Raw genomic sequence first — 27,562 nt, forward strand, 5'->3', positions numbered from 1 at the left:
TTGTCCGAATTACAAGCTTACATAGCGGCGAAGAATTTGAACAATCGCGAGCTTTACAAAAGACTCTCAAGCTCGCAACGTCGAGATACTAGTCGTCCGCCCCGAGGATTTGTCGTACACTCTGAATCTAAGCGACAAAATGGATCCAACGATCTATCAGTTCTGGAAGACCCCCGGATAAGTGCGCCCAGCCAGCTGACGCCGACACATGTGGGGAGGAATTTGCCGCGAAACGCAAGCTCAAATTAGCGCTGAAAAAGGAATATCGCAACACGACTCCAACAGACCTACTTCCACAACCGCTGGACCATCAACTGGACCAGCGAAGCTTCTTATTAGAATCAGGGAGAGATCGGTCAATAGCGGCTGGTCGTTGTAAAGACGTAGGCTCTCTTACTTAGTCCTCAGTATGGATTTACTATTGTTTGACTGTCTCGGTTTCTGATCGAATTGGTAGTCTTCACTTGCTATAATCTTATTCCTGCAGCCTTGACAAGTGAAATAGCAGAGCACAGTACTCGTCGGCTTTATTCTCACCAATATTTCAGTTTGGAATCAATCATGTACATATTTTGACTTCCGTCGTCTCTTTTGATCTTTCTTTAATGTTATTTTTTACAGCCTACATCCTGCATACAATACACTACATTCTACAAGATAAAGCAACTTAAACGAGAAACTTCATTCTCTCCGCCCTCCTCACAAACAAATCACAACCAACAACCCCGAGGGAGGCAGAATTAACTAAGTACATAAAGCGTGGTATCAAACGCGCGAAACGCTACATCGAGAAACTAATGGTACAAACGCAGCCTAATACCGACGCGGAGGGTGCGAGCCAGGCGGCGGCGGCGGGAAATACAAAGAGGGCGCGTGGCCCGGGGGCGGCGGATGGCCCGGAGCATGGCCGGGCTGGTGGGCAGGTGGGTGGCCAGCTTGGTGGCCCGGCGCGTGGCCTGGTGCATGGCCCGGAGGAGGAGGCAGATAGCCCGGCAGGGGCAATCGGGCGAAGTTGGAGCCCGGCGGAGGCGGCAGCTGCGGGGGACCGTTCATGGCGAAGGGGTCCGGGAGGCCCATGCCGCGGGCGGGGAGGAGACGCCGCGGCTGGGTGGGGGTTGGGCGGGGGAGGATGAAGGAGCGAGGGTCTGTTGGACCCAGGTGGACTTGGTGTTGGGGGACGATGCGCTGCATGGGATCTGTGCGCATCATTGGGAGGTGGGGGGTTGGTTCTGACAGAGCTGTATCTGCCAGGATGGAGAGGGCGCGGGGGTCGACGGGGACTTCGGCGGTCCCGTCGAAGTTGATGACTTTGCCGGATGCTTCGGCGTCGGTGATGAAGGTTGCTGCGTGCAGCATGCTTTCGAAGGTGTTGGTGGTGAAGGCGCGCAGAGCTTCTTCGTCTGTTTGTTCGGATGTCACAGAGAGGTTGCCCATACGGACTTTTTGGACAAATTCGTCCCAGCCTTCGGCTGCTGCGTCATAATCAATGGCGCCTTCTGGGTCCCTAACCGCTTCTGCGGTGAAGCCGCGCTCGACTTGGCGGATGGCTGTGTCGCCGTCACGGAAAAGGAATTGCTTCTCGGACTTTTCTGAATCGGATGTATCGGTCTGGTGATTGTTAGTTTGTTTTTCCTTGTAAAGCTTGGGATCCTCTTACCTCTGTGTGTTCATCGTCTTCGGCCACCCTGCGGCCTTGGATCAATGCCATCACTTTGCCCATCAACATTGTAACCATCTCTTCTTGGACTTCCTCAATCTTATGCTATTTGGGAATAATTAGAATAGTGTATCTCAGACAATTGCGTAAAAGCTTACCGCTGCAGAATCCTTGATAATATGAAGATCACCATCGCGCTTCCGAATTGTCAATGCAGACCTCCTCTTATGGTCAGCCGTCAATCTTGCGACTGCCTTGCGTTCATAATCATCCAGTTCCTGCTGGACTTGAGTAAACTCTGGACATTCCATGTGTGCGTTCTTGTCGCGAGCAAGCTTGTGCATATTCTGATCGGCAATTACGCTCAATGCAATCTGCTGGGCCTGGCCAACTTTCTTGAATAGGATAGATAGTTCTTCCTGGCGGGTTTTGAGCGGCTGGGATTCTGGAGTAGGTGATGGAGTCCGGCCACGCCAGTTTTCGGCGTCCCAGATTTCGTCCTCGATCTTCTTTCCACGCTTAATGATAGTAGTCTGCTTGGCTCGGCCACGTCCTCGGCCACCTCGAGCCTTGGCAACTGCCGGAGGTCGAATTGGGCCGACAAACCCACCGCGGCCTCCACGGCCACGACCCCGTCCTCGTCCTCGGCCGCGACCACCGCGAGTCCCACCACGTCCTCCACGGCCGCCTCGAGCAGAGGGTGGGTAGCCAGTTGAATCAAACTCCTCAGAAGGAATCGGGATATCCTCAGCGGATGTTTCATTTTGCGTATCAAGTTCCATGCCATTCTGCATGGGGCTTTCTGGGTTATCTTCGGGTTCAGTGTAATCGATTCGCACCTTTCGGTTAATATTTCCCTCGGGTTCCACTTCCGGAGTCTCATCTGGCATTTCAATCGACTTGCGCTTACGTGACAGTCGAGGTGAAGACACGGCACTGAGAGGTGCTTGTTCAAATTCGTCAAGTTTCGGGCTCGCTGCAGGAGTCTCCTCATCCTTCGCCTTAGTCGGTTCTGGAAAGGAGATCATGGGAATATCCAATTCACCGGCCAACTCATCAGCAGGCCCAAGTTGGGCTGCTGTAGGTGAGGCAGGAGCAGAAGCAACCATACGAGGTTCTGGGGATTGAGAGGTTTTTTGAATAGGAGGTTCGGACTTATAGTCCTCTTCATAGAGATGAGAATCATCCATATCCACATCGTGAGTAGATTGGGGCTCGACAACTTTGGTCGGCGAAACATCTTCATCAAAGGTACCATCTTCATTGGGCTTCAATCTGGCAGACTGCCGAGTAGTCCGTGAGGACTCAGGCACAGGTCGAGGTTGCCGAGGGCGCCGTGTGCGAGGAGTCTGTGGAGATTGCAAACCATTCACATGGCCGTCGCCCTCATCAAAATCAGCAGAATAAGCACGATCCAGCAGTTTTAGCGAGGGAATTTTGAATTTAATAATGAGCGAGCGAACTTCTGGCGGTGATTCAACGCCGGATGGAAGACGACCAGGTAGACTGGAACGGCCACGACCACGAGCTCGACCTCTTCCACGACCTCTGCCGCGGGTAGGAGTTGCAATGACATCTATACAATTAGTCATTAGATCGCCAGTGGCCTACGAAATGCACATACCTTGAGCTGTGCGCCCTGATCGCGTAGAAATACTTGGAGTACGAACTGCAGGCTGTGCAGCCGCACGATTTTTTCTTCTTCCCACCATCGCTGTTGTCTTTGGGAAAAAAGTTAGTGTTGAAGACGGGGAAATTGAAGTAGCAGCAAGGGGGTGTGGAGAGAAACACGGTTACGACATGGGAAAATTGAACCGCGGAGGAAATAAATGTATCAAAGGGGAATCATTCGCAAAGATCATGTAGTTTCAGAAAGAACAAAGTGCAAAATAATATGAGATGGAGGGGGAAGAAAATATGGAATAGGACGAAGTAAAACGGTAGACAAAATGGTTCGAAAAAAGACGAAAAAAGACCAGACGCGAGCGTAGAGAGACAAAACGTCACCAAGTAGATTGGAGTCAAGGGAAGAGGAAAACCGAGAAAAGTCTTGGCAAGGAAGACGATGAAATACAAATTCGATAGAAATAGAACAACGCGATCAAAAAGATTAAGTCGCAGTGGGAAACAGACAGGGTTTTTGAGGCAGCGCGCCAAACCAAACCAGATACGGGAAAGGGTAAAATGTAGATGAATTGGAAGGGGGAGAAGAGTAGAAAATCATGTAGATCACAATGAAGGCGAGAACTTACTGGCAAAGCGATGGAGGATGGAAAAAGAACAAGACACAAGTAGATGAAAAGAGATCCGCAGGTTTTTGACCGGGTGGATGGGGAACACGGGAGTCAAAGTAAAAAAACGGAGGGAGATGCACCAATAACCAGTAAGAAACAGTAGAATGTGGTAGGAAATAGGGTTTAGGTATGAAGAAATAAAAAAGAACAAGAGGATAATCTAATAGAAGGATAGAAATGTACTTGAAGTTGAAGAAGAAGAGAAGAAGAGAAAGGGAAAAGGCCAAAACAGTTCCATGATTAGCTGAGAACCTTTTCCCGTCCACCAACGGTGCTGAACTACTACAATATAGATAGAATATAGTCAATGTAGTGGATTGAATGGAATATTTCACTGAATACCAAACTATTGAATCGTTATTGAACATTGAATACTAAATAACTTCATCAATGTCATTCTCGATTGTTCTCGATTGAAACCGGTGACTTTTGTCCCTACAACCTGGGAGCATTACCTACGATGTATGAGTACCACATTATAGAACATGACTATCATCACACTATCACAATCTCTTATTTAGACAATTACAATGTCATATACCCCATTTTATTCTATTCCAACTCGATCCAAGATTCCAATACTTATTGCATACATCCTTGTAGCTTCCATGTACGTGTATCTCCGATCCCCAGCCACTTCCGGCACACAAGTACCGGAGCATTTGACATTCGCCCCACGGCGGGAGATTCTCTTTTTGAATGAAGAGCACTATGATACTAGTAAATCCTGCTTGTTATTATTCTAACGGTGTACAATGTATGATATCTGTCCTATTGAAAGTGAAAAAAAAAGAAAATCTAAGAGTTGTTCCACCGACCCACTTAGCCCAAGAGTCGGTGACAACGGATGCGGACGGTTACAAGGAGAACGCAGCACTTAACACCGTATATAGTACAAGAAGACAATAAAATGGCGCAAGAAAAAGTAAATAAATTCGCAAGACAAGGATATACCCAAATTCCAACCCAATTAACCTATTCCCATCCTATATACATAAGACCAAACCAAATCAAATATACAGAGGCTCCAAAACAACAACAAAAACATAGCAAGTCGTAGCATTAGCATCAGGCCGTACAAGGCAAGCACTGATCACTTTTCATAAGGGGATTCGTTCAAGTCATATCTATTCTCCAGCATGCTCATGCGCCTCCTCTCCTCGGACTCCGGCAGCGGCGAGGGCAGCGGCGAGGGCGCCCGCATACTATCACGCAGCGAGCGCGCAGACCTCATCCGTGTAATCGTGCCGGCGGGTATAGTCTGGCCTGCCGAGGGCGAAGCCTTGACCATAGTGCCTGGGATGAGGGTGGGTGAGGGACAGGGGCTGTTTGAGCGGAAGAGGGGGTGGATGTTTGTTTCGCGGAAAGGATTGTATTCCCATGTGGAGTTTGGGTTTGATGTAGTTGGTGAGTCTAGGAGTGTTGATGTGGGGGAGGGGAGAGGTGGGTGGACGAGATTGTCTAGGGAGAGTGGGGTTGGGGCGTTGCGGCGGAGACTGGGCATGCTGCGAATGCTGTTGTTGCCGCGGAGGAGGGGGCGATTGCTGAGGTTTGGGGCTTTGTCGGTTATTGGGGATGGGGAGGGGGATGAGTGTGTTGAGGTGGTGTCGATTGAGGCGTTTTGGGTCTTGCTGGATGGGCATAGGGTTGCGTCTGAGTAGCGGCTGGAACGCCGGGGGTATTTGCGGAGGGAGGATCTTTTGGGCTCGAAGAGCTCTGATAGATCGGCGACTCGGGGTGGTGATGGGAGAAGCTTGGGACTCTCCGGCATGTCTTTTAGCTCGTGGGGGTATGAGCGGGGCCAGTCCGGGTTGGATTGTTCTTTATATAGGTTCATGGTGATGAATCCGCAATATAACCCTTGGGCGAAGACTGATAAAGCCCAGAAAACTGATCGAGTGATGAACAAAGCTCCTCGGTGGCTCATTGCCATTGCTCCGGCTGATGCTGCCGCGGCAATGAGTAGATATCCACCGGTCAAATAGGTACATGAGAGACGACCAGTCTGGACGTTCTTGTGGTGTAGGAGACCGAGGGCGATCAAGGCTAAACAGCCCACCGCACTTAAAAAGATTGTGGCCACATCGGCTGAGGCTTGCGAGGTTGCAAAGCAGATACAATTGAGAATGGTGACAACGAATGTTGAGAGCAATGAGGCTCCCGCCAGTGTGTAGGGCAAAGACGACATGTTAAACATTGTGGAAAACAAATGTAGGGAGAGAATAGGCAAAGAACGGCCTCGGGGTATATACTTTGTAAAGAGTGTGGATATGTCAAATGGTGGCAGACAGCCAATCCAAGACGTTGGCCAATGCAGGCAATGAGTGAGGAATATGTAAGTCTGGGAGTGGGAAACATGGGAGTATTTATCTAGCACGCCTAAAGAAGAGGGTTCGTACACGGGACGGGGCGACGCACTCTCAGCGTGGCTCAAAGTATATCGACCGGGGAAGCCAGCCCGTATGAACCTGTCAATTTTCTCTAGAAAGATCGGTCTGATCCATCAACCCAGCGTGGCGGTTAGGGTCTGCAAATCAGACTTCGCTGGGTCAAATGCCCATCGATTGGCTGCGGAAGAGAGATGCCGTGGCGCAAGCTGCATAATGTACCTGGATATTGACAAATTTCGTATTCCAAGCGATGGGAGCCGAGACCATTGTGTGCCTGCCTCACTCTGGGGTAGGGCCTTGTCCAGACCCGGCTTGCAGATTGCAATTCCGATAGTTCGGTCAATCGCTTGAACAATGGCACTATCTATCTGATCTGTCAGTCTTGTGGATCGGTTACCAGCCCTCTGGGGTTAGAGGTGGCGGATCCTCCTCCCGATCTCAATAGTGCGGTCCGAATGTGATGTGTCGGTCTCCCTTGCGAGAAAAAGCTCCGCGCTCCCCTGGATTCTAAGTCTAGGCGGATTTAGCGTGAGTATTTGCATTCAAATTGTAGGTCAAATTCATAGATAGTCCTGACGGATCATGACCTATCCTGCAGGAAATTGATCAGGTTGGACTATCTAGAACATCTGTCAATTTCATGTAGAGGTCCGTGCGAGTGCTATACAATGTCCGTCTACACATATTATCAATTTGGTAAATTCTTAGTCTCGTTTAATTTCCGTGAGATTATCTTTGTCCGTGGGGTTTGAGATCGGCTTTTTAAAGCAACATGTACAATTCCCAGTCTCACCCTCGTCCGCTGTTTTGATAGCCCAACATTCCGATGAAACGCCACCTCTTCGGACAATAGGTTAGGGGAACCATCCTGCATGCGATGTATTTCAAAGCGCAGTCAGCTGTTCGCCAATGATTAAATCTGCCAGTATGAAAGAACAGCCACTACTTTGTGCCCCGTACATAGCAAGCAAATTCATCAGGTCTTCCGGACTCCTGGCCCTTAATCAATTCACCAAGCTCTACTCCGTAGGCAAGCATCGTCGCTTATCTCTAAATTCCACGAGGTAACGCATTTCTCAGTGCTCTTCTGTTGATTATTGTAATGGCTTCTTCGGGTCAATATTGCTTTTCGCAGCGGCGCAGATTGTAGAACAGCCCGGGATATCTGTTCCAATATGGGAATAAATTCTGATATCAACCCAGTGCCAGCGGGTCCAGTAGAATATGATAGAATTCGAGGCTGAGCTAGGTATTGCGAGATACCTACCACAACACAGACTACTGAGTGAAATTTCACTCTTTGCATTCCAAGATATCTGCAACAAAGTGAGATTCGAGTCAGCCTTTTTGACATCTTCGAAGCTCCAGTGCGGCCGATCGGGAATTGGTGAATAGTTTTGGCAAGGTGCAACGGCAACTCTAAATGGCAGTTGCATGATGCCAAGCAAATAATCCAAATGAGAGATGAGTGCTTGGAGATCATGCGTAAAAAATCAAGGGGATCGATCGGTCAGGGTTCCCAGAGTTCGTACATTGTTCATTTCAAAAGTACCGAAGCTCGATCTGGAAGTTCTGGATGAGAATATTGGGATAATAAATTGCAATTGCAAGGGGAGAGAGCGAAGATCCTTGGATTATCATGAAAATAAAAGAGGTAAGGACCCCAACATCCACTCTCGACGATCAGATGTAATCATATATCCTTGAAAACGTTTAAAGCTTGAAGTACAGACTCTGCATGTATAAGTACTCGAATCAAAGGCACTTGTGGTAGAAAGATCCATCGACTTGCTGTTGGTAGCTCAATGAGCTTTAAAGGATTCGGCATCGGCGTTGCCGGTCAATGCATTCGGAGAAATCCTGGGGGAAATCAATTGGTGTAATTTGTCACCTGCATCAATCAATTTCTGCACCATATCAATTCCTCATATGCAATATTTCTTCCGTATGGGTACAATATGTACTACCAACACGGTCCACCTAATTATAGGCATGCTCCCTTGGAAGGCAATGGTGCTTGACATTGCATATATAGGGTCAGAGTGGCCAAATTGAGGAATTATTATTCAAATGCGTTTTGATGTCATTGGGACTAGATTGGACATTGGATCTGCGTCTTCAACCTATCAATTGACATGCCTCGGCGCGTCTGCCTTCCGGTTGTAATGTGGGCTGCCAACATAGGCAACCAGAGAATCGAATGAACATTGGTAGATATCTGCGGGGATGAGTATGTCGTATAATAAATGTATACTTAGACTCGAGTACAAGCACAATAATAACCTTGTAAATCAAGGACAAGTGAAGTCCAAGTCCAAGTTCAAGTCCCATAGCTCGGTGAAAGGTACATGTAGTTAGCACTCAAGGCGGTCAACCGTGCCACCGCCCGCACTCGTTTGCTGTGCATCATCGTCACTCTAATCGGGTCCCCTCCTCTGTCTCTTTTCTTCTTTCTTCTTTCGACTTCATCGCTGGGAAGATCCACTGTATCTGACTCGGTTTTTTCTCGCTATCTCATATCTCTATCTGTCATTTTATTTTCCTCCTCTTTCCTCCTCCCTGGTTCTATACAAAGGCGGCAAAATGAAGCTCACTTTCAAGGTACGAAAACTTGCCCTTGGGTCCCCCACATTCGCTGACAACTTTTGTCTATAGGACCTGAAGCAGGAGAAGTTCGTCATCGATGTCGAGCCTTCTGAGACTGTACGTTCTTCCTTTCGCTATATATTTCAAACATCATAGGGTGCGGGGCTCATCTGTTTAGGTTCGCGAGGTCAAGGTCAAGATCGCTCAAGAAAAGGGCGAGTACGAAGCAGAGCGCATGAAGGTTATCTACTCCGGTATGTATTGTCTCACTCAACAAATCCAAGCAATCGTCTGTCTCCAGAATCTCAACTAACCATTGCTTTTCTTTTTTTACAGGAAAGATCCTTCAAGATGACAAGACAGTCGAATCTTATAATATTCAAGAAAAGGACTTCTTAGTCTGCTTGCCTTCAAAGGTATGATCCCCTTTCTTGATCAATTGTCAATCGCCGAACCACAACTGACGGGATATTCACCAGCAACCCAAGGCCCCTGCCGCCGCCTCTCAAGTCCCTTCTACCCCGGCTCCTCGAGCCCCAGTATCGACACCCGCTGCCCCTCCAGCTCCCCAGGCTGCCGCTGCTCCTCCTACATCTGCTGCTCCCGCAACTCCTTCCCCGGCTGGTGCTGCCCAGACTGGGCCCGCCTTTGGCGACCCCTCGGCTTTGTCCATGGGCTCTGCCGCTGAGGGCGCAGTTGCCCAGATGGAGGCGATGGGTTTCGCCCGCACCGACATCGAACGCGCCATGCGCGCTGCTTTCTTCAACCCCGACCGCGCTATTGAATATCTTTTGACCGTAAGCTTACCATGAAATTGCACTACAAAATTCCTGCTAACGGCCATAGGGTATCCCCGATAACATCCAGGAACAGCAGCAGCAGCAACGGCAGGAAGCCGAAGAGTCAGCTCCTACTGGGGCCGCTCCTCCCGCTGCCACCGGTGGCGAAGAGCCACTGAACCTCTTCGAAGCTGCTGCCCAAGCGGGTGGTGAAGGTGGCCGAACCCGTGGTGCTGGTGCCGCCGCCGGTGCCGGTGCCGGTGCTGCTGGTGGTGAGGCCCTCGGAAGCCTCGAGTTCCTCCGCAGCAACCCCCACTTCCAACAACTCCGCCAACTTGTTCAACAACAGCCCCACATGCTTGAACCCATCCTACAGCAGGTTGCCGCCGGGAATCCCCAGATTGCTTCGATCATCGGTCAGAACTCCGATCAGTTCTTGCAGCTTCTCGGTGAGGAACTTGATGATGACGAGGGTGCTTTGCCACCCGGTGCACAGGCTATCTCGGTTACGGAAGAAGAGCGCGACGCCATTGAACGTGTACGTATAATCTTTCTTCTAATCCCTGCATTCGGATTTTGACTAACCCTATCCAGCTGTGCCGTCTCGGCTTCCCCCGCGACTCGGTCATCCAGGCATACTTCGCCTGCGACAAGAACGAGGAGTTGGCAGCCAACTTCCTCTTCGACCAGCCCGACGAGGATGAGGAGTAGAGGGAAGAGTCACGAGCAAAAATCTTCACTTTATCTTCTTGATCTCCGAAATTCTTTCCCTTTATCTTACGTTATGTTCTGTGATGAATACCAAGCATTCTGCTGTTTGAATTGATTCCCATCTCGCCTCTCTTCCCACGAACCTGACAATGCTCAGCCTTACGTCTGAGTTTCTACTTGCTGTGGACCTGGCTTGCATCCCTTTCTCATGTATCTACCTATTGGGCAAAACGGGACTTGTTCGCTGCATTGAGTGCGTAGCTGTAAATGTAAATCAATACCTAGGAGGTCAATGTAGACTTAATCATAATTTTGATCATATGATAATTGTTATCTTGAAATGATCATGGGTTATATATAGACCGGTGACCTGCAGAGTTGTTCCCGTGCCGAAGTATATATCTTGGCTACACATGATTGGAACCGCCCAATGCGCCAGAATACATATGTAGGTACTGAATTCTTTACAATAGTACCCAGTACCCAGAACCCAACTATAAATGTTCTATACCAAGATACGATCTAAACTTTAAATTTACGACATTCACTCGCGGACATAAAACCGGTCTATGCAACGTTAGTTGTAGCGGAGCGCAATTAAATGGGAGGAGTAAAAATATTTTTATTACTATCGCAACAAAAGTTCTAGGAACCACGCACATGCCGGTTCTTCAATTACAAGCAGAATCTTTGGTGATGCTAGGGATTTTCGTGAACGAGTTCAGTAGTTCTCGTTGCAGGACTTGCTGTAGGACAGCACGGATCCAAGGAGACCCTCCACATGCCCAGCGAAGTTCATCGTAGGCTGGTAACTACATGTGTGTGTTTCGTCACCTGGGACGGGCGGGCTGGGTAATAGGTCCCGGCAAGAAAAGCATCGTCCCGATGCCCACAATGATACCTGCTCTAGTATTGCATGAGACCGCTCGTCGATTTCTGCCTTCCACGGGATATTCTTCTATCGTGTATATGTTTCCTCCCATTGTGGATAAGATCTGTCTGTTGTAAATCCACTCCTACCCTTTATTGTTGTCCTCCCTTGGTCCATCCCATCACCTTTGTCATAGCATATGAGGTATCGTTGGTGCTCTCTCGTTTAGAGTTGAGTTCAGTCTCGAGTACTGGAAAAACGGAACAATCAGGGCGCACTCCCTGTAGGTTGCCGCAGTAGTTGTGTCACTTCGATTGTATCCAAAAGACTAGCGACAACACATTTCTTTCCATCGCACCTAAGTCAATCTAGCTTCAGACGAGCTTTCCTCGACTGCGAAGCAATATTCTCAGTTGAGTCTTCTATTCCAGCACGTGAAGATACGGTGGGTGTGGACCGGAGTGTCTGCATTGTCACAGGCACACCGTTGACCAAGGACTCGGCAAGATTGTGAATTTCTTGGTGTGCTTGCAGAGATTGGAGATGCCGGATAAGATTGAGTTTGCCATCTGGCGGAAGGTGAGTGAGTGTACGGAGTAGAAGGCTTGCAAAATAAGTACATTGTTATCGTTCTGACTGATTGGTTGGGAGTGGTCCACTTTGTGCATGTTGCTGGTAAAATATTACGCGAGATCGTCGGAAGTCAAGAAATTGATATCAAGATACTTTGGATGAAAGGGTTCCCATCAGCAATGTCAATAGAGGATGGCAGGTGGGCTCAGTCTCAGTGATACTCGGCAAGAGCCGAACAAAGCCATGAAGTGGTATGAGGAAATCATGTACACACTATAACTATATGTACTTATCATGACCTATAGGTACGAATATAATTTGTTCGACCCAAAGCATAGAAGACGTGAAACTCCATTCAAGAATAAGATTCCGAAATTGCGACCTTCAAGTCACCAGGACTCCAACATTAGAATTGGCCAGTGCCTACAACTGCCCAGGTGACATCGAAGAGCCAATCAGCGAATTTAAAAGATAGGTTTCATCATCAAGTACAATTTATTATATGCAGTGCTGGCTACACGCATAAATTATGTATTTATATATGTATCAAAAGCTCAGAAATCAGACATCCCGATTACCACTCAATGCAAAAGGTATAATGGTCCCGTAGCCCTAGCCCAATACACCAAAAAATGACAAACAAAACGCATTGAAACAGTGTGTATTTCCAGAATGTGAATGGACCCCTCCCCAAAGCTATCCCAAAATTACACCCCGAAATCCAAGCAAAAAAAAAAGAAAAACTATTTGCAAGACCGCTGAACAGCCCACACACCCAACCCACGGCGACCAACAACGCGCTTCAGCGTGGGGAGGATTCCATCTTCGCCGAAATCCAAATCGTCAAGGTTGAGATGATTACGATAGGACCATAGCGGATGGAGCTGCAGACTCGTATCACGAGCACGATCAAAGGCATACGAGTCGAGGAACTCAGCCGAAGTAGGCGCGACCAGGAAAATGGACGACGGGCTCTCGCATCCAGGCACGGATTGTTCCAGCTGGGCGATCATCTCTGCGCCGGGCAAGCCCATCAGGTCGTGAGTTGTGATTTGGGGGTCATTCTTGCCCAGAAGCCAGAGGGGCGGGGAGTAAGTTTTCCACCAAAAGACGGTTGCTGGGGCTAGGATGAGATTGGGGAGGGCGAGCTGGGTGGGGACAACGCCACCTTGGTGGTAGACGCCCATTAGGAAACCCATTGCGGCGTTGAAGAGGATCCAGGTTGTTAGGAGGATGGGGCGTTTGATCTTGATGCAGCTGAGGAGGAGGGGGACGCAGGGGAGTAGGAAGCGGGGTTCTTGGTGGGGGAAGAGGGAGAGGAGGGCTGTTGCGGAGAGGGCGGAGAGGGCACGCATGTTGCGCATCCAGTTTGGGACTAGGGGCCAGCTGAAGAGGGAGAGAAGCATGGCGATGTAGGCTGGGCCGAGCAGTTGGAGGAGGTTGGCGGTTAGGTGTTGGTGGTGGGGGTGGAGGCCGTGCTGGGCTAGGTTTTGGGTGTTGCTGTTGTAGCGGAGGTTGTTGAGCGGGGTGATTATTGGGTTGCGGAGGGCCTTGAGGAATGTGGTGGTTGGCTGGTAGAAGGTTGTGTCTGTGATTATTGCTATTGTGGAGAACAGGAGGCCGAAGGTGACAAAAGCTGCGAGGGAGCTTGGTCTGTGGTTGTTAGGATGGTGTTTGTGTAAAGGAATAATTCATAATTGACGCACTTGCGCTTGAAATAGGGTAGCAATTGTAGGCCTGGGACGAGGAGGAAGGCTGGAAAGGTGATGCGGTTGAAGACGCCCACCACGGCGATGAAGGCGAGGACGGCATGGGAGAAGATGGACGAGCGTCGCTATTAAAGTATTAGTGGTTGGCTTGTGCTTGAGCATTGTTATCGCACCTTATTCTCGACAATGCGCCGAATCAGAACCAGTCCCCAGGCAACCAACAGGGTCTCGAGGGAGTTGGAGAAGGTGTGCGTCTGATATGTCCAGGTGACATACGACGAGGCCACCAGCACCACCTTCGCGCGTCGGTGACGCGGGGAAGGTTCCAGCTCGTAGATCGCCCAGTCTTCCAGTACAAAGCTCAATAGGAACATCCCACCACGCAGCGCATAGTAGACTAGTTGTGGTGGTGGGCTGCCCGACCCGATCTCATTATAGAACCATTGCAAGAGGCTCATCGGCAGCTCATAGGTCGCCCATAATGGGAATACACTTCGGATGGGATTTTCCACAGTGAATTCCCATGGTAATTTTGAAGGGTATGAGAATATGCGACCTGGATACAAGGCGATTTAGTCAGTGTTTTTTTTTTTTTTTTTCTTTTCCTTGCTCGTATAGGGGAGGTGTCGCGGGACAGCCGGATCGCGCATTGTGTCTTTTGTCTTTCTTTGGGATCGCAACAAATATTGAAGCGCGTATTTCCAGTCGCTGTATGGCTCGCGTGTAATCGGTGGAATTTAAAGACAGTTTGACCTACCTGCGAAGACCTCTGGGCCTTGAAAGTTCTCATCCGGGTGCAGATAGCTGGGTGACAGCGCGAAGTACACGCGAATCAACAATAACAATAAATATGTTCGTCGCCACATGATTCAACACATCATTAGATATTAAGAAATGATAAGAGTATAGTATTGTAAGTAAGAAAGAAAGGAGTGGAAGGGGGGCCGCTAAAGAAAGAAAAGGAAGACGCGTTATTGGGGCTATGATATCAGAGGTCCGCTCTAGCTGAAGATGCTTAAGTGTTTATCCTTCACTCTGCTCCCTGGAGAATATTCTTATATTCAGTATATTGTAGGTATAACAGTATCTATCAATATTGCTAGTACTATCGAATTTTTATTCTTATTGATTTCACTCTTGCGATTTTATTCATGTTCGCGTAAAATATACATAGGTTGTGTAATATCACTACAGATGTATATAATTGATAGATCGACATGCAACAGAGAAGCACAGATCACAAAGATCAATCTTAGCAATTTAACTATTGTTGCCTAGATAAGAAGGTTAACATATAGCCCTCTTACCATATGACCAATGCCGCTACCGCGCATTGGTCATATGGTAAGAGGGCTATTCTTGGCTTTGTTGGTTACATAGTATATATGTCAGGGCAATCTACTATTTGGTTATGCATAAATACATCCATATTACGTTGTACTTATATAGATCTACTATAGCCAGCGCATAAGTCAAATATAATGGCCTACCTCGGTAGCAAACAAGACCTATTTATTAGTACAAAGGTACATAATTATTTAACTAACAGAATCACAAATCGCACTAGGCAGTAGAGCAAACCGTGGGGGCTAAGAGAATTGAGGCTACCATGTCGGGAGCGGCCTACACGCCTTAGGTAAGAAATTCGTGAACATCACCCGCCTTCATCACCCACCTTAGAATCATTTCCACTCCATCTCTTTCAAAACCACCACCAATTTCTCTTCTTCAATAACCTTCAACTTCTCAACACTGTGCTTTTAATCTGTTAGTTACATTCACATATTCGCACATCCCCATCAAAGCGAAAGCTAATTGCCCAGTATCATCGCAAACATAGCCAACATGAGCACAATCACTCTTGTCAGTTCTGATGGTGCTGAACTCACTGTCGGTAAGTTGAAGCTTCATTCCACCTATGAAGACTTACTGATTGACTCCATAAAGGGCGTCCTGTTGCTGAGCGCTCTGTCCTGATCAAGAACATGCTCGAGGACCTGGGTGATAGCGGGGACGCTATCCCCATTCCTAACGTGAGTGTCTACAGCAGTTTTGAATCTGAAATCAGAAACTGACATTTCGTTTAGGTTAACGAGGCCGTCTTGAAGAAGGTCATCGAGTGGTGTGAGCACCACCAGAACGACCCCCCTCCGCCAGCGACGACGACGACAACCGTCGCAAGACCACCGACATCGATGAGTGGGACCAGAAGTTCATGCAGGTTGATCAGGAGATGCTGTTCGAGATCATCCTCGTATGTCTCGAATGAATTTGACTTGCAAACTTGAATAATTTACTGACTGCTACCAGGCTGCAAACTACCTCGATATCAAGGCCCTCCTTGACGTTGGCTGCAAGACCGTGGCCAACATGATCAAGGGCAAGTCCCCAGAGGAGATCCGCAAGACCTTCAACATCCAAAATGACTTCACTCCCGAGGAGGAAGATCAGATCCGCCGCGAGAACGAGTGGGCTGAGGAGTAAGTCGCCTCGCTTCCTTTGGATAGTATCATACTGACTTTCTTTAGCCGCTAAACGCTACCCTCCTCTTTGCTTTTAAAAATGGAATGATATCCTTTCGCTTAACGATCATGTGGATCGACGTTTCTGGATCTTTGAGAGAGCCATCACGACGAGGCGTTGGCCATGTTCTTTTTTTTTGTCCTTTTCCGCCGCTTTGCTCTTTATTTTTATTGCCCTAGGATAACTGGCATTTGGCCCTTAGCTATGAACAATCTACAAAATACCAACACACCCAAATCTTGGGGATATTCCTTGGGATGGCGGGGTCATCAAATGAGCCGCACTGCTGTGTCACGGCTATGACGACAGCCACTTAGCTGTAGATCAACCACGCCTGGGCAAGTTGCACTGCCACACATAAATCCAGCCTTAAAGTAGGAACAAGATCTACAACGCCAAAATACAGGGTATCCAATTCGAATCCATAAAATTTTGTATCAAAAGAGAAAAAAAAGAATCCCCGCCATGCCGTCCTACAAGCCCGCCCGAAGACGAGCACCCGACACCGCAGACAAGGGCCTTAATGATAAGAAGAGACGTGATGGAAATCCCCCAAAACTCCACTCGGAAACCGCGGAGACATTAAGAGATCTCCATTTTTAAAGAAGCACAAGCTTGAGACGACTCAGACCCGGATTGAAATGTAATTTTTTGTCTGCATTGGCAACTCAAGAGTAGTTTCCACATCGACTAGCGCTCTCAGATATCGAAAAAATCTTTCCGGTGTGGGCGTCACGTCATGAAGGTTTCGGAAAACCGAAAACCTATACACCCCGCGCAGACATAACTGAACAGATTGAGGATGGCCGGACGAGGTGCGCTGAGGGTCACTTAGACCTTCAGGGTCGACTTGCGCCAGTGGCGACGCTTGGCGTTGTATCTGGAATTATCATATCAGCCTTCATGTTCCGGTCCATGGCTTGTTTCAAGATCCAGTTCTGCTCTCCTAATATCTCAGATCGTGGTCTATGCGGTTGTTCGTAGATGGTGGTTTTGATCCCTTCGCTTCCCTCCCACATAGACGGTCCGACTGGGATTTTTTTGGAGGATTCTTGGAATTTTGAGTTTGGTTGATATCGGTGCGATTTACCTGATGGTGTTGCCGGTGCGCAGACGGATCCACTGGGGGATGGGACGGTTCTGACGCTGAGCTTTGGCAAGCTTTTGCTTGGTGCGGAAGGTCTTGTTGCTCTGTTGAAAAAAATGACGGGTTAGAAATTTATTTCGAGATCATATTTGGGCGACAAGGATGGCGGCGTTGACGAGACGAAGGTTGACGGGGCTTTTCGATGGGGTGTGCACATACCGGCATCTTGAAGGGTTGATCGCGACGGCGAGCTTGTTGGATGGACGGATGAAGTGGTCGACCTTCGGGTGTGGATGGTTTGTGTGCGGCAGGGCTTGGCTTTCGCTTCGGTTGGGTCAGGTGATGTCAGGCGCTAAGGCAAAGAATATTGCCTTGTCGCCTTGTCGCCTTGCTGCCTGAATTATTAAATTTCAGATTTACTGCCTTGTGGCCTTTCTGCCTTAGTGCCTGATATTCGGCCCCTCTCTCCGTTCAACTGGCCCCGCCCGTCACGGCACTTCTTTACATACATATGTACATATGTAGTTAGTCTTCTACAAAAATATAATGAGACTGTACTACTGCCTTCACACAACATACACCCAAACAGGTAATCTATGACTATCTTGACTCACGTTGATTCATGTTAACATTCGCCACTTGACAAGCGGTCAGATCCTGTAAGCATTTCTAGGCAGACACAACCGGAAACCGGGCATTTAACTAGCCGACATAACAAAAATACGCACGGGCGAATGTTCCAGAGCTCGTGGAGGATCCATAATTATTATAATCATTGTAAAAATCGCCGCGATGCTACTGGTGGATCGTATTTTGACGGGTTTTGAGATGCAACGTACCACGTTGTAAGCGAATCTGATTAGTGGATAAGAACACATAAGCAGAGCGTAAATGCATAAGAACCCTTAAATGTAGAGGACGAAAATTCGGTCGAAACTTATGGGTATACGAAGCTCTGTGACTCAGTTATCCACTCTGTCGTATTCGTTCCCAGATATTGTGACTATACTACGGAGTACGGACTCCGTATATTATATTATATGTGTTGATATGGAGTTGTATGCGATCATCAAGCAATATCAATGACGACTAATACTACAGCACTACAATAGACCATATGCTGCTCCTGTTATGGTAACCTTGCTTAGTACCTGCTGCGAGTTCCCCAGAAAGGGGGGTGTTAAGGGGTGGCCCTGGCAGGTCGTGGAATGTTCCGAGGAATGTGAAGCCTCCTAGAATGTTGATCGTTAAAGAAAAGAGATCAGAATCATATCATATACAATATAAAGGTACGTTCCAAAAAAAAGAGAGGTTCATTGAAGGTGATCGAAACCAGTATAAAGTACATAAAGCATAAAGCGGAGCCTGGAGTAGCCGACCCGATCGAAAATAAAAAAAAATTAGATAGTTCGGAGCAAAGACGCGGACTTGTTTAGGGTATTTAATTATTATATCACTCGACTACCCAACCCACTACTATCCCTTCCTTTCTATACCCCTTTAATTATTACATATTCCTAATCCTCTAATATCTGTACTTCTCTGTCGACTATCTGTCCCTTATCCATTCTTTCAACTTATCGCCAACTATCGCCAACTACCGCCAACTTAATTTGGACGGACCTTCTAACCTTTCGTCTTTCTTCATGGAGTAGAGATCCACAATAAGTGGGACTCAACTTCACTTATTAACCATGCAACAACCCGAGGAGGGCCTCACGGCCATTGAGAAAGTGGTGGAGGAACCTCAATTCGCAGAGAAGACTGAGAAGCGCGACTCCGACTCGGCATCCACATCAACCGCGAAAGAACATGAGACGAAGACGGCGGTTTCATCAGAAGAAGATGCGCTCTATGCTCACTTGCCGCAGCATGAGAAAGACATCTTGAAGAGACAGCTGGATGCGCCCCCCGTCAAGATCTCCTTCTTCGGCCTATACCGATATGCCTCTCGCATGGATATCCTGATTCTGGTGGTCAGCGCCCTTTGCGCCATTGCGGCCGGCGCCGCACTGCCTCTTTTCACTATTCTCTTTGGATCCTTGGCGACAGCATTCCAAAAGATCATGCTGGACACAATCACCTACGACGCCTTTTACCACCAACTGACCAAGAACGTCTTGTACTTTGTCTACCTCGGTATCGGCGAGTTCGTGACCGTCTACATCAGCACCATCGGTTTCATCTACACCGGTGAACACATCACCCAAAAGATTCGCGAGAATTACCTCGAAGCCATCCTGCGCCAGAACATCGCTTACTTCGACAAGCTTGGCGCCGGTGAAGTCACCACCCGTATCACTGCAGACACAAACCTGATCCAGGACGGTGTTTCCGAGAAAGTCGGCTTGACGTTGACTGCTATCGCTACTTTCGTCACAGCCTTCGTCGTTGCTTACATCAAGTACGCACCGCTTGCTGGTATCTGTACCTCCACTATCGTCGCACTGGTCGTGATTATGGGCGGAGGCTCCCGCTTCATCGTCAAGTACAGCAAGCTTTCTCTGGAGAGCTATGGTGCCGGTGGTACCGTGGCCGAGGAAGTGATCAGTTCGATTCGCAATGCGACTGCTTTTGGTACGCAGGATAAGCTCGCCCAGCAGTACGAGGTTCACTTGGCCCGGGCCGAGCGCTGGGGTATGCGTTTGCAAATGGCTCTTGGTGTTATGGTCGGTGGCATGTTCGGTATCATGTTCCTAAACTACGGTCTCGGATTCTGGATGGGTTCTCGATACTTGGTCGAAGGAAAAGTCGATGTCGGCCATGTTTTGACCATTTTGATGGCTATTCTTATCGGCTCGTTCAGCTTGGGCAATGTTAGTCCCAATGGCCAGGCTTTCACCAATGCCGTGGCTGCTGCTTCTAAAATTTTCGCTACTATCGACCGCGTGTCTCCCCTGGACCCTACCTCCGACGAAGGTATCATCCTTGACAACGTCGAGGGCCACATCGAGTTCCGCAACGTGAAACACATCTACCCGTCCCGGCCTGAGGTTACTGTCATGCAGGACGTGTCACTTGTCATGCCCGCTGGTAAGACCACCGCGCTAGTCGGCCCTTCAGGCTCTGGCAAGAGTACCGTCGTCGGTCTGGTCGAGCGCTTCTACCTCCCCGTTGGTGGTCAGGTTTTCTTGGACGGTCATGACATTCAGACTCTCAATCTCCGCTGGTTGCGTCAGCAAATCTCCCTGGTTAGCCAGGAACCTATCCTGTTCGGCACCACGATTTACCAGAACATTCGCCACGGATTGATCGGAACCCGATTTGAGCATGAGTCGGAGGAGAAGGTCAAGGAGCTTGTCGAGAACGCCGCCAAGATGGCCAACGCCCACGAGTTCATTACCGCCCTCCCGGAAGGTTATGAGACAAATGTCGGCCAGCGTGGCTTCCTGCTATCCGGTGGACAGAAGCAGCGTATTGCCATTGCCCGCGCTGTCGTCAGTGATCCCAAGATCTTGCTCCTCGATGAGGCTACATCTGCCCTGGATACCAAGTCCGAAGGTGTTGTTCAGGCAGCGCTTGATCGCGCCGCTGAGGGCCGTACTACTATTGTTATTGCCCACCGTCTCTCAACAATCAAGACTGCGCACAACATTGTTGTCTTTGTCAACGGAACCATTGTCGAGCAGGGTACCCACGACGATTTGACCGAACGCGACGGACCCTACTACAAGCTTGTTGAAGCCCAGCGCATCAATGAGGAGAAGGATGCCGATGCCCTGGAAGGCAACGAGGACGAGGATGGCGCCGAACAGATGACAAAGTCCCACATCGCCCGCGTAAAGTCAATTGCCAGTGGATCAACCGTGCTCAAGGACGAAGCTGAGGCTTTCGATGACGATTTCCAGCGCCGTGAATCCCGCAAGTCTGTGTCCAGCGTCGTTCTCTCAAAGCGAATCGCCGAAGGCTCTGGCAAATACTCCCTTTTCACTTTGATCAGGTTCATCGCCTCGTTCAACAAGGAAGAGTGGAAGTACATGGTTGTCGGCCTTTGTTTCTCCATCCTCGCTGGTTGCGGCCAGCCCACCCAGGCTTTCTTGTACGCCAAAGCTATCAGCGCCCTGTCTCTGCCAGAGAGCATGTGGGGCAAGCTTAGATCAGATGCCAACTTCTGGTCTCTCATGTTCCTGGTTGTCGGTATCGTCCAGTTCATCACTTTCTCCACCCACGGCATCGCCTTCGCATACACCTCCGAGCGACTGATCCGCAAGGCCCGCAGCAAGGCGTTCCGCGTCATGCTCCGCCAGGATATTAACTTTTTCGATCGCGAGGAGAACAGCACCGGTGCTTTGACTTCTTTCTTGTCCACTGAGACCAAGCACTTGTCCGGTATCAGTGGACAGACTCTGGGAACAATTCTGATGACCTCCACCACCCTGATCGCTGCTATCGTGATCTCCCTTTCTTTCGGATGGAAACTCGCTCTTGTTTGTATTTCCGTCGTTCCGATCCTTCTCGGCTGTGGCTTTTACCGCTTTTACATGCTCGCCGCTTTCCAGGCTCGTTCCAAGGCTGCGTACGAGGGTTCTGCCAGCTACGCCTGCGAGGCGACGTCTGCCATCCGCACTGTCGCTTCGCTTACTCGTGAAACGGACGTTTGGTCTGTCTACCATGCCCAGCTTGATCTCCAGGGTCGTGCCAGCTTGTTCTCCGTCATCAAGTCTTCATCCTTGTACGCCGCTTCCCAGGCGCTGGTCTTCTTCTGTGTTGCCCTCGGCTTCTGGTACGGAGGAACTCTTCTCGGCAAGCACGAGTACGATACCTTCCGCTTCTTCGTCTGCTTCAGTGAAATTCTCTTCGGTGCCCAATCCGCTGGAACAGTGTTCTCCTTCAGTCCGGATATGGGCAAGGCCAAGAACGCCGCCGCCGAGTTCCTCAAGCTGTTCGAGCGTCGCCCGACAATCGACACCTGGTCCGATGAGGGCGAGACTCTCGCCCACTGCGACGGAAACATCGAGTTCAGAGATGTCCACTTCCGCTACCCCACTCGTCCCGAGCAGCCCGTCCTCCGCGGTCTAAATCTCAGCGTCAAGCCAGGCCAGTACATCGCTCTCGTGGGACCGAGCGGTTGCGGAAAGAGTACCACCATCGCGCTGCTCGAGCGCTTCTACGACTCCCTCTCCGGCGGCATCTACGTCGACAATAAGAACATCGCCGACCTAAATGTCAACTCCTACCGCAGCCACCTCGCCCTCGTCAGCCAGGAACCTACCCTTTACCAAGGAACTATCAAGGAGAACATCCTTCTCGGCAGCCCCAACGAAGACCCCTCTGAGGAAGAACTCGTCAAGGCATGCAAGGACGCTAATATTTTCGACTTCATCATGTCCCTGCCAGACGGCTTCAACACTGTCGTCGGCAGCAAGGGCGGTATGCTGTCTGGCGGCCAGAAGCAGCGTGTCGCCATTGCTCGAGCCCTCCTGCGCAACCCCAAGATTCTCCTCTTAGACGAAGCTACCTCCGCCCTGGACTCCGAGTCCGAGAAGGTCGTCCAGGCTGCCCTGGACGCTGCAGCGCGTGGCCGTACCACTATCGCTGTGGCTCACCGTCTGTCGACCATTCAGAAGGCCGATATCATATACGTCTTTGACCAGGGCAAGATTGTTGAGAGCGGTACTCACGCCGAGTTGCTGCGCAACAAGGGCCGTTACTACGAGCTGGTCAACCTCCAGTCTCTGGGGAAGACCAACTGATTTGCTTTTTTTGTTCACATACCCCATTTTGATATCATATCCTCAACTCTCCTCACTTTTCCCCTCTCTTGTACCTCTTTTTCTTTCTTGTCTAACCACCTTTCCTCATTGAACCTACCATCATCTCTCGATAGACTGCAGCGCTGGAAATTTGGAGTCTGCGTATACGTTTTTGAATATTCTGGATTCAAACAATAAAAATATTAGGATTTAGGATTAGATGAATACAATGAAATCTCAATCATTAAAGATAGCCTCTGACTTGCCCGAAACGCCAGTCCCTAGTCCTTCTCCCCAACCCCAAACTCCTTCTCCACATCAACCTGCCGCACACCCCGTGCATCAGCGATAATTCCCATTAGTCCCTGCCCAACATCCTTGATCTCATTATACTCATGCAAGAGACGGATATGGCGCTGGACTGTAGTCGTGGGATCATTTCTAATGGATGAGCTATTTTTCTGTAAGTTATGCCCAAGTAAAGTGTGTTACTTACTTCAATTGAGAAGTTGTAGATGCGAGCTCGGCTTCGAGCTGTGTCTGCTGCGCCTCTAGACTTGTTATTGTGGCGCGGAGTGTGGACTGTTGCTGTTAGTGAGTGTTGGCCTTGATGTTACATATGCGTACTAATTTCTTTTCTTTGGTTTCCATATTTGCGAATGTATACAACAGGAGCGTCGAATGAAAGAAACATCGTTGTATGCGTAGATGCTCTACAGCCAATCATGCGACACGCTGAATAATCAATGTGCGAGTCCAGTCCCCAGGGTTGCTGCTTTCTGTGCAACTCCTTTTCGGTGAGGCTCTTGTATTGTAAGATCTTGATGAGAACCGTAGGGATGACGAGTATTACACAAACATTACAATCCAAAATCGAGATCTGAACGTGGTCAAAGAGGTACATACCCACACGTTGTCCTGATCCGCATAATCGGATGCTCCGGATTGGGTTGATAACAAGTACCCGCATTTGTTCTCTTCCTCCTTTAACATCCCCTACACCACCATGAATCTCCAAGCTCCCATATGGGCATGTCTCTTCGCAACGGCTCTAGCCCATGGCGGCCACGAAGCCGTTCCCCAGGGTGAATCTATCTCCCAAGATCCCATCGTACGTCAGCCCATCCCCATCCCCACACAACTTACCGTCTAACAACCTCCAGGACGGCACGCTATGGACACACATGATCCTCATGGGATTGGCCTTTGGCATCATCTTCCCAACAGGCATGGTCCTCGGTGTATGTACCCCCTACCCAACTCACACCCACAAACCCTAACAAATCCAGATCGTCCGCTCGCGCTGGCACGTCCCGCTCCAAGCCGTCGGCACGGTCATCGCTGTCCTGGCCTACTTCCTCGGCCATCACCACAAAGGCCGCCAGTTCGACAAGAACCTGCACGCATCGTTTGCGAACTGGCTTATGCTCATGCTAGTTGTGCAGATCGCGCTGGGCGTGTATCTCAAGCTGCACCTCGAAAAGGGAGGACAGGGTCGAATCCGGTGGATCTTCGTGCTGGCGCACGGTATCGTCGGGAAGGTCATGCCCGTTGTTAGCTGGGCGCAGATGCTTTTCGGAGGCATTGCTTCGTTGGGATTCTGTCGCGGCGATCATCTCGGGCAGTGCCTGGCGCATTTCATTATGGGATCTGCGTTTATCGGGTATGGAATCTGTTTGACGATTCTTTTACTTGTGGGCCAGTTCTGGTTGCGGAAGACTGGACGCAGTCAGGAGTTCTTCGATTCTTTGATTATTGCTGCCTGGGGTTGCGTTAATACTTTCACTGAGCACCGCTGGGGTGGGCCTTGGGTCCACAATGATCTCCAGCATACCACTATGGGTATTGTTTGGTGGTGTGCTGGTCTACTGGGCATGTGGCTCAGTCGCAGTCGCAGTGGTCGTCCCAAGCGCAACCTCATCCCGGCTATCGTTATCATGCTGACTGGTTATGCCATGTCTGCTCATACCCAGGAGCTGATGATCAGTACCATGGTCCACTCGATTTTCGGGTACACTCTGATGGGCGCGGGTCTCACACGCGTTATTGAGATTTCCTTCGTGTTGAAGGATAAGCCTGCTCTCTCGGAGCCGAACAGCTTCCAATACCTGACTCCTTTCGTATGTTGTGTTACCCGTGGATGTGAGACAGTATACTAACTCTCGCAGTTGCTCTATGCCTCCGGATTCCTCTTCTTGGGCGCCACCGAGGAGCAGATGGTCATGTTGAACAACGCAGGTATCATGCACGTATCCTACGTCCTGATCCTGTACAGTATTGCCTTCATTGTTTTCCTATGTAAGCCATTACTTTCCCTCCCACTTAACTCCAACCTCCCACTGACATCTGCAGTCGTCAACGTCCTCCTCCACATCTACGCTGTCCACGCCTGGCCTAACTCAGAGTCCACAGACCAAAACGGTCCCAAGTACACCACTCTCAATGGGAATGCCAATGGCCATACCCGCTCTGCCTCGCAGCAAATTCAGGATGCCGAGGCTTTCGAGCTTCATGGCTTGATCTCCGATGATGAGGAGGGTCCGTCCATGGGTCCGCGCAGGACCAGTGACGAGGAGCTTGGAAAAGACGAGTCTCGTCACTAATCGTAAAATTTAGTCTTGGTATTGTTTAAAATTTGCAAGTACGCCATGCATCTTGTGTTGGGATGGCGTTTGGGCTGGGTTGGGACCGTTCGGGTGAAAGTAGCTACTTTATTTCTGGACAAAATTGCATATACATTTCGGGAAGTCTAGCGACAGTCCTGAATGTCGCTCTATTATCATATTTCAATGCCTTCATACACTTCTGCCGTTCTTCTTCTATCTATAGTTTCCATATTCTTATAGCATATCAAAATACTAATTTAATGTGATGATAAAGAGCTCACATGGTAAAATCAGCTGCATACTCTTCTATTGTACATGAGGCCATATCTAGATTGAGGCCGAAAGAAATTCGTCACGTGCAAAACCCATATATCATGTCTAACCTCCACCTAACGCCAAAACATTCCCCCAATTCCTTAATTCAATTGCACAGCACCCCCGTTGACAGCACCCCCGTTGACAGCACCCCCATTGACAGCCCCAGCAACGGGAACCGTAACAGGATTCCTAACCGGCGGCACAGCAGCCATTTCCGCGCCAGCAGCCAGATCCTCGGGGAAGAAAGGATGAAGCGAATAAATTGGTCCCAGCATCTTCTCACCATCAAACAGCAGCATGTTCTGCAGCGGCTGCTCCCTCGCCGATAGAACATTAATAACATCCTGCGCAACCGCCCCACCCAAGAACGCCGCAACAGGACTCAACTCATTACCGAGGTTCTGCAGGAATGTCCGTAAGAACACGGAGTCGAGAGTCAGCGGGTCGAGCTTCAGTTCCTGGTGTCTGTCGCGGGAGAGCTTGGTGAAGAGCTCGAGGTCTTCGTGGGTGAAGGTTGGGCGGTGGCCGCGGATTTTTTCAAATTCCCAGAGCGCGCGCAGACAGCTCAGCAGCGGAGTGACTTGTCTGCGGCGGCGCGGAAGCCGGGTGTATTCTTCTGGGAGGGGGGAGGTGTTTGCGAGGATGAGCGGAGAGTAGACTTCGCGTTTTGTGACTAGTTCGATGATTTTGTCGTTTTCTTTTTTGGTGTTGATTTGGACAATGCTGCGGGTTTGGGTTTCTTGCATTACCGCGTTCATGTTGGATTTGTTGCGCTCGATTACGAAGTCGTGGCTGATTAGATCGGCAAATGCGTAGCCGTAGAAGCCGTGGAGCCCGGTGGCGTAGAAGGGTTTGTTTGCTAGGCGGCAGGCGGCGTTGACGGTGGTATTGGCAAGGAAGTCTAGCTCTGTGGCGATTATTATGTCGAACTGGGCGAAGAAGTCTGGTTGTTTGGTTTTCACGTCGGAGGTGTCGATGGATAGCTTGACACGAGGGTTCATTTTGCGGATTTGGGGTCCTGCGGCTTCGGCGCGCTGGGCTTTGTTAGAGACTGGATATAGCATCTTTGGATGGCTAGGATTGAGACTTACGTTCTTTCCGATCACATCCTGCTCGGTTTGCGCCTCGGCGATGAAGAACTGTGCTCCTAGGTCGTCCTCCGTGATGCACTGGTGATCGATGATTGTGAGAGAACCGATGCCTGCCAAGACGAGGTTCTTGGCGACTTCATTTGCGAGAGCTTTCACGGTGATAAGGAGGATGCTCGCTGATCGGATCCTGGCGGGGGTTAGTACATGTGTTTATGTTGTGCTGGGCTGCTCACTTTTCTTGCGCCTGGACTCCCCAGAGCCGGATCTGTCGGTCATAAAGCGCGATCTCATCTAGGCATGTTAGTCAGAGTTAGATCTCCTTGGGGGCTGCTCAGCGATAGGGCATACCGGCACTGATGGACTGCGCATTCTCCTGTTGCTCCGCCATTGTGATGGGTCGTAGGTGAAGAGGGAAGTCGAAGGGAAGCTGTACAGTTTTTTTAGTTGCTCTTCACTTTAACGAATTTCAGACCGGCCGTCTCAGTGCAAGCTGAATGAAAGAGCAAAGCGGAAGAAAGTCGGCACCAACATTCAAGGTCATGTGATCTTGGAGCTACTGAGTGGGGTTGTGGAGACATTGTATATTGTACACGGATGACGATATACTTTACAACTGCATAGTTATACACATATGTATGTAACTGTTCTTTGTTCTATTACTAGCCCTGGTGAGG

General features: G+C 49.5%; 9 protein-coding genes across 9 annotated transcripts; 4 read left to right on the plus strand and 5 right to left on the minus strand.

The window, feature by feature from the left end:
* Positions 1-813: 813 nt before the first annotated feature.
* N7529_004596 (uncharacterized protein) lies at positions 814-3,369 on the minus strand (the record flags this gene model as incomplete). Its single annotated transcript, XM_057240123.1, has 4 exons — positions 814-1,608; positions 1,658-1,762; positions 1,816-3,233; positions 3,282-3,369. The coding sequence occupies 4 exons, from the start codon at positions 3,367-3,369 to the stop codon at positions 814-816; spliced, it is 2,406 nt and encodes an 801-aa protein (XP_057099418.1).
* Positions 3,370-5,044: 1,675 nt separating this feature from the next.
* N7529_004597 (uncharacterized protein) lies at positions 5,045-6,148 on the minus strand (the record flags this gene model as incomplete). The annotated part of the gene is made up of 1 exon (XM_057240124.1): positions 5,045-6,148. One exon carries the CDS (start codon positions 6,146-6,148, stop codon positions 5,045-5,047), a length of 1,104 nt encoding a protein of 367 aa, XP_057099419.1.
* A 2,776-nt stretch (positions 6,149-8,924) lies between these two features.
* N7529_004598 (putative UV excision repair protein (RadW)) lies at positions 8,925-10,417 on the plus strand (the record flags this gene model as incomplete). The annotated part of the gene is made up of 7 exons (XM_057240125.1): positions 8,925-8,942; positions 8,997-9,044; positions 9,106-9,181; positions 9,264-9,343; positions 9,407-9,724; positions 9,774-10,244; positions 10,301-10,417. The coding sequence occupies 7 exons, from the start codon at positions 8,925-8,927 to the stop codon at positions 10,415-10,417; spliced, it is 1,128 nt and encodes a 375-aa protein (XP_057099420.1).
* Positions 10,418-12,604: 2,187 nt separating this feature from the next.
* On the minus strand, positions 12,605-14,436 carry smp3 (glycosylphosphatidylinositol-alpha 1,2 mannosyltransferase smp3; the record flags this gene model as incomplete). The annotated part of the gene is made up of 4 exons (XM_057240126.1): positions 12,605-13,514; positions 13,568-13,695; positions 13,744-14,126; positions 14,328-14,436. 4 exons carry the CDS (start codon positions 14,434-14,436, stop codon positions 12,605-12,607), a joined length of 1,530 nt encoding a protein of 509 aa, XP_057099421.1.
* Positions 14,437-15,415: 979 nt separating this feature from the next.
* On the plus strand, positions 15,416-16,105 carry skpA (SCF ubiquitin ligase subunit skpA; the record flags this gene model as incomplete). The annotated part of the gene is made up of 6 exons (XM_057240127.1): positions 15,416-15,464; positions 15,518-15,603; positions 15,658-15,689; positions 15,728-15,824; positions 15,881-16,050; positions 16,099-16,105. 6 exons carry the CDS (start codon positions 15,416-15,418, stop codon positions 16,103-16,105), a joined length of 441 nt encoding a protein of 146 aa, XP_057099422.1.
* A 2,769-nt stretch (positions 16,106-18,874) lies between these two features.
* mdr1 (ABC multidrug transporter Mdr1) lies at positions 18,875-22,873 on the plus strand (the record flags this gene model as incomplete). Its single annotated transcript, XM_057240128.1, has 1 exon — positions 18,875-22,873. One exon carries the CDS (start codon positions 18,875-18,877, stop codon positions 22,871-22,873), a length of 3,999 nt encoding a protein of 1,332 aa, XP_057099423.1.
* Positions 22,874-23,154: 281 nt separating this feature from the next.
* On the minus strand, positions 23,155-23,567 carry N7529_004602 (SWI5/SAE3 family protein; the record flags this gene model as incomplete). The annotated part of the gene is made up of 3 exons (XM_057240129.1): positions 23,155-23,289; positions 23,370-23,461; positions 23,501-23,567. The coding sequence occupies 3 exons, from the start codon at positions 23,565-23,567 to the stop codon at positions 23,155-23,157; spliced, it is 294 nt and encodes a 97-aa protein (XP_057099424.1).
* Positions 23,568-23,879: 312 nt separating this feature from the next.
* On the plus strand, positions 23,880-25,476 carry N7529_004603 (Ytp1 family protein; the record flags this gene model as incomplete). Its single annotated transcript, XM_057240130.1, has 5 exons — positions 23,880-23,984; positions 24,037-24,114; positions 24,163-24,993; positions 25,042-25,171; positions 25,226-25,476. The coding sequence occupies 5 exons, from the start codon at positions 23,880-23,882 to the stop codon at positions 25,474-25,476; spliced, it is 1,395 nt and encodes a 464-aa protein (XP_057099425.1).
* A 419-nt stretch (positions 25,477-25,895) lies between these two features.
* On the minus strand, positions 25,896-27,276 carry N7529_004604 (E1 ubiquitin-activating protein AOS1; the record flags this gene model as incomplete). Its single annotated transcript, XM_057240131.1, has 4 exons — positions 25,896-26,831; positions 26,889-27,075; positions 27,122-27,179; positions 27,237-27,276. The coding sequence occupies 4 exons, from the start codon at positions 27,274-27,276 to the stop codon at positions 25,896-25,898; spliced, it is 1,221 nt and encodes a 406-aa protein (XP_057099426.1).
* Positions 27,277-27,562: the final 286 nt, after the last annotated feature.

This window comes from Penicillium soppii (genome assembly GCF_028829465.1).
Source record: "Penicillium soppii strain IBT 18220 chromosome Unknown utg000004l, whole genome shotgun sequence".
NCBI classification, from domain to species: domain Eukaryota; kingdom Fungi; phylum Ascomycota; class Eurotiomycetes; order Eurotiales; family Aspergillaceae; genus Penicillium; species Penicillium soppii.